This window comes from Chaetura pelagica, unplaced genomic scaffold (assembly GCF_000747805.2).
Source record: "Chaetura pelagica isolate M959 unplaced genomic scaffold, ChaPel_1.0 scaffold115, whole genome shotgun sequence".
In the NCBI taxonomy this organism is placed as follows: Eukaryota; Metazoa; Chordata; class Aves; order Apodiformes; family Apodidae; genus Chaetura; species Chaetura pelagica.
In genome coordinates, this window is record NW_009953761.1 from 3,039,387 (window position 1) to 3,045,572 (window position 6,186).

General features: G+C 42.5%; 1 protein-coding gene across 1 annotated transcript in view; it reads left to right on the forward strand.

The window, feature by feature from the left end:
* OLFM4 (olfactomedin 4) overlaps positions 1 to 6,186 on the forward strand; it is a 22,612-nt gene that overhangs the window by 619 nt on the left and 15,807 nt on the right. The window contains exons 2-3 of the mRNA XM_010000880.1: positions 1,601 to 1,678; positions 5,678 to 5,830. Of these exons, the coding sequence (XP_009999182.1) occupies positions 1,601 to 1,678; positions 5,678 to 5,830 (231 nt within the window). The remainder of the gene's footprint in view (positions 1 to 1,600; positions 1,679 to 5,677; positions 5,831 to 6,186) is intronic.

Consider the following 6,186-nt stretch of genomic DNA (forward strand, 5'->3'; position numbering starts at 1 on the left):
GAAAGATTTTATTTGACTTTTGTACTGCATCTTTAAAAAACAAAACAAACCAGGCTTAAGTTATCAGAATAAAAAGTTTGCTAATAGCTTACTCTTCCAAATGAAACAAAACATTTTGGTTTTTTTGACATGAAGTGACTGCATTTTGGTATTTTTTTAGTTAAAATTTGAAAAAAAAACCACCCACCTTTTTTGGTTTTAATGACTCTTTCTTATTTGTCTGATTTAATCCCCGACCACAAAAATCCTCTGTATCCCTAGCTAGATTTTTTTTTAATTAGGGAGCGTGGTGGATGCTGGCAGTGAAGTCAGCATCTCTTGATGCAAAGGTGCATTTATCTGCTCAAGGAATAGAAAGCTGTGAAAGTCAAGATGGAGGTGTAAATATATGTTGGTAAGCTGAAGGTAGAAAGCTTAATATGGGAGATATTTCCCCTCAGCCTGCTTAACTAGTCTCCAGTTTCTGTAATTTACAGTTTTTTATGCCTTCTGCCCTACCACTGTTAATTGCTGCTAGCTGCTCTCTCCCTCCACCCCCCATCCTGTTCAGTGTCATCATGAGCACACAAATGTTTGTTCAAATGTGTTTCTTTGGCAAACTGTCCCACAAAAGCTTGCTTTTGCTGTGCCCTTTAATAGTCTTGCCTTTTGCCAGCCATTTGGATTTCTCTACCATTTCCTAGTTTGGGAATGGGACTCTAGCTGAGATTTGAGAAATGCAGAAAGACCCAGGGGTGAGTGTCCTCTTGCAGGGGAAGCCCATTTGGTGCTGTGTGTCACACCATTTGACAGTGGGGGAGTCTTGTTCCACTTGGCAGCATATTTTGGTGAGAGCCCACTGTGGTGCAATGTGCTCTGCACGCTGCATGAGGACACAGTAGACGTTTATGGACAAGCAGCACAGTGCCAGGGTGGCAGCCACCTCTCCTGGCTGCTGCTGGAAGGCAGGCACTAACCACAGATGAAAGTTAAAGGGGGTGTATATAGTTTTCAGACATGAAAGGCTCCCAAGGTAGATCTGGCTGTACCCTTGGCAATGTGGTGGCTTCCCTCAGCGCTCCCTCCCTGCAGTGGGATGTTGTCCCCTCTGAGGTGCTAGTAGCAGAGCAGGACATGTGCTGCAGCCATCACAGCTCGCAGCCTGACAGCTTGGCATGAAAGGGGCAGCAAGTTCTCTGCCGAGAGGCTGGAGTGCGAGCTGGGCAGCGAGGAGCGGGTGTTCCTGCTCGGAGGACACTGGTCTCTGGACTTAGGGCAGGGGGGCATGGTGCTGTCACTTCAGACAGCCATGCAAGCTGCCACAGCTGCCTGTCAGAGACCCAGCTCACACCTCCTGGGCAGGCTGAGTATCCCCTGACTTGCACAGGTCACACAGAGCTTTCCTTCAAGAAGAGGTGTCTATGAAGTGACATCGTGCCTGGGGACATGTTAGTTGCCTAAGCAGCAGATCAGAAAAGCCAATTAATTTTACAGTTCCTGGGGATGGCTCCCATAATAATATCAAAGTGCTTTGGAGATGCAGGATGGAGGCTAGCTGGTGGGAAGGGGTGGTGCCATCATCAGGAATTCACACAGAAAGAGTTTTTCCTTTGTTTTTCAGACCCCTCATCTCTATACGACACCTCTATACGCAACTCAACCTAGCAAGACGACTGGTGATCTGCGCACGCCCCCAAAGGTATGACAACTCCTGTTCTTCAGTAATGTCCAGGAAAGAGCAAAATTATGAGCTTGTATTCTATTTTTGTAAATGCTACACAGTCACTGAGAGACTTTACCATAATACAGGCACATCAGTTAGGCTGCCGAGGAATAGGCACTAGTGTGTTGGGTATGCAGGATTTTAGGTGGTAGGGAACTCTCAAAATCATCAGTGCTGCTGCCATATCATTCAATGCCTTAAGTCACATCCAAAGTTCTGGCATTATCCAGTACTGAACTGGACCCCAGACATGAGCCTTCCTGGAAGTTCCAACCCCCCTTTCCATGAGCAGGGAACCCCACCACTAGACCAGCTTGCACAAAATCTCATCCAACCTGGCCTTAAAAACCTCCAGGGATGGGGCATCAACAACCTCCCTGGGCAACCCATTCCAGTTCCTCACCACCCTTATAGTGAAAAATTTCTTCCTAATATCTAACCTAAATCTCCCCTCTCTGAGTTTAAAACATTTGTTCCTTGTCCTATCACTATCTGCTCTGATGAAAAGCCCCCCCCGAGCTTTCCTGTAGCCCCTTTCAAGTACTGGAAAGCTGCTATAAGGTCTCCTCAGAGCCTTCTCTTCTCTAGGCTGAACAGCCCAAATTCTCTTAGCTTGTCTTCATAGCAGAGGTGTTCCAGGCCTTTGATCATCTTGGCGGCCCTTCTCTGCACCCTCTCCTATATCTTTCTTGTGCTGAGGGCACCAGAACTGTACACAGTATTCCAGGTGGAGTCTGACCAGAGCAGAGTGGCCCTGCTGGCCACATTCCCTTTGATGCAGCCCAGGATGCAGTTGCTCTCTGGGCTCCAGCACACACTGGCAGCTGATGTCGAGCTTCTCATCTACCACCACCCCAAGTCCTTTTCCGCAGGACTGCTCTCCAGCCATTCTTCCCCCAGCCTCTATTTGTGCCTGGGGTTGTGCCAACCCAGGTGCAGGATCTTGCCCTTCGCCTTGTTGAACTTCATGAGGTTGTCATTGGCCCACCTCTCCCGCCTGTCAAGGTCCCTCTGGATGGCCTCCCTTCCTTGTAGGGCGTCAACCACACCACAGAGCTTGGAATCATCAGCAAACTTGCTGAGGATACACTCAATCCCACTATCCATGTCTCCAACAAAGATGTTAAACAGCACTGGTCCCAATACTGACCCCTGGGTGACACCACTCTTCACCTGCCTCCATTTGGACTTTGAGCCATTGACCACAACTCTCTGGGTGTGATCATCCAGACAATTTATTATCCACTGAATTGTCCATCTGTCAAATCCATTACTTGTCAGTTTGGAGTCTCTCTCCGAGTCTCAAAAATGCATATAAACCTCACTCATCTCCTTGCCCAGCTGAGATGACCTCTGTCCCTGCTGTGTAGTTTCAGTGGATCCCATTCTTGGTCTTAGGAAGAGCAAGTAGATAGTTCAGAACGATGAATGGCACTCAGCTACAGTGTCACTGGAAATTAAGCACTGATATGGCTAGGCAGTTTTGAGGATGTAACCCTAAGTTCACATTTAGGTAGCTGAATACATTTCCTGGTTTTCACAAAATCAAGTACCTGGCAGCTCCTCTACCCTTCCTTAAATTGAAGGAGTATGGAAAAGGAACTTTTCTCATATCTTCAAATATGTATATGTAATGGCTTAATTTTACAGACTGAAATGTTGCTGTTAAGTCCTTGCTGTAGGCTATGACAGTATGCTCTCTTTTAAGCATTCAGTGTAAGTTATTAAATTTCAAAAACCATACAACTCCATCAAAAGTAACAGCTTATCTTGTGCATTTTTCTACAGGACGAGGGAAGACGTTTTTGTTATATGGTTCTCATTTGACTGGTATTATATTTTGATTGCAGCACTTACTGACCCAAAGGACTTTTTAGCTAAACAATGCTTCTTGGTCTTGTCAACATCATCACTTACAACTTACATGGAATGCTTAAAAAACCACAAACTCCATTGCCAAGTTTAGTTTATAGCCAAATATACAATTCATATAGTTCACACTACACTATGTATGGAAAGCTATATGTATGGTACACACTATGTTAACTGTGTATAGTATAATCTCTCTTCGTATGCATATAACATATATGTTATATTTGTGTTATACACAGAAGAGATAGAATACAATACCTTTCACACAAAAATTAGAATGCCAGTGCAGTCCTATAGAAGATCTATAGGAGGTCTATATACTCACAAAACCACACATATTTCAACTTTCTTCCTTTTCCCCTCCCCACCTGCTTCTTTTGTTACTGCTGAGCAACTTGTCTTCCCAGTTGTGTCCATATGCAGAGAAGTCAGAGGTACAGAAGCTTCTAAGTGACTTAGGAACATATTTTTCATAGTAATTTATGTATTTACGGCCATATCTTCAAAAGTACTTGTAAATAGTTTGCAATATGTCCTTAGTGGGATATTCAGAAATGTGTTGGCAACCTACCTGGCAGGGAAATTAATGCAAGTTATGTGCTAGGACATTCTGGAATGCTATGAGATACTTCCCTGCATCCTTTTGTTCTAAATATCTTTGGCAGTCTGCCTACGAGTGAAGTTTTAAAGCTCATTGTGCTTCAATAACACAGATAAAATGTCTTTTCATGCTTTCTTTCAAAATGAGATGCATGCTGTTTCCTTTGGCTGCAGTAAAGAGGTTGCCAGAAGTGTGAACTACGATCATTCCTGCTTGTTGGTGTTCACTTCTTGGGCTCACAGATAAAGACAGCTTTGCTGCTGGCCATCACTGCTGGTCTGGTTTGGCACTGAGGAAGTTGGCTAAAATCACTGTGAAAAAGGAAGGGAAGAAGTGCTGAAATGTCAGCTTTCAGTAGATAGCTTTGTTGTTTTCTTGTTTGTTTGGTTTTTTTTAAGAGGGAGAGAGAAAGTGAAAACACATGAATAACACTGGGGTTTCTGCAAGGAAGGAGAAGAGATTATACAGAGAAGTTCATTTAAGGAACAAGTCTATAGCTTGAAAATATGCAACTGCATTGAAGTGTGTGCCAGAATATTTTAAAGTACCATCAAATACATATATTAATAAATTTGTGATAGGTTTATGAAGAGGGGAAAGTTTTGTGTACAAACAAAAAGGAACTGGTCCAAACACACTCAGTATTCAGCACAGTGTTTATAGGAAATGATGTGCTTTGGTTGTAAATTATGGCAAGATCATGAATTGCCAGCCCTGACCTTTCCATACACCACAGACATTGCTCCAATGGTGATGCTTTGAGCATGCAGACTACCAGGACAAGGCAGTTCATCCTAATGGCATGGGCAAGAGTTTTGCAAACTATCCACGAGTGTGGGCGGGTGGGCTGTGATGTGTGGGTGTTATGTGCAATAATATTTTGTAGCAAAACATGTATCTCTACCTTAGGCTGAGCCTGCATATTTAATTAATCACTATTCAGTGGTGTGTAATAAATTGCATATGTCTGTTTGCTAGGGCTGGCTGAGAAACTTCAAATGAAGGATTTTTCTTTTCAAAACTTTACCTGTTTACTAGTTTTATTTTGGTGCCTTCATCTCCATGAATGGAGTGACTAGATGGTTGATTAATTTGGATTAACAGAGCAGTAGCCATAAGACGTAACTTAATAAGTTATTATTTTCCTGCTGTTTTGTGCTTTTATATCTGCTGGAAAAGTTATTTCATTATCTTACATATCTATCCCTTCTGTGTATAGCATAACACATTGTCCACAAGACTGGAAAAGGGACCATTACATGCCTCTATTTTTCCAATGGTAAAATCTTTACAGCAATATTTGACTATTTTCAGGAAGATTTGTAAGGCTGAGTCACAAAATTTGCAAGATATTTTGAGTTCCTTTGAAGAAAAAGGTGGAAGGTGTGTTATGATGAAGTTGTTAATACAATTGCCACTGTTCATGTTATAGTCAGAAATTATCTGCTGATTCCAGAGATGAAGATTAACACTTTTTTTCCCTTACTGATTTCTTATTGCAGCTCTTTACTAATGTGTCCGGCTCTGTGGATGAAAAGGGAACTTGTCAGTGCTCTGTGTACTTGCCAGATACCACCTTTCCAGTGCAGAAGGCTGAGAAATTGGAAATTATAGCTGCAACACTCTCAGAAAAATTTGAGAGAGAACTTTCTCAAGTAAGTTGTTCTTTCTCATAAATAGAACAATCGTATCTTTGCTGAAAAATGGTTGCCTGGGAAAAAGCCCAAACACCAGTGATTTTCTGTGACCTGTCTTTCAAACAGCAGGAAAGAGGGTTCTGTAAAAACAAGAAGGGTGATTAAATCTCAAGTCTTTGACATTGTAGCATGTCATACATTTGAATATCCTTAGGTATCCTTTCTAGGCCTTTGCAGCTAGAGGCATATGGTATTTTTGGAAGAATGGTTATGTTTTGCCTCTTTTGGCTCAGTTTTTTTGGTTTGTGATTTCTACACAGTTATAGGAAGCCAAGCTTCCTGCTCTTTCATGTGTTATTATTTGTATCAAGCCA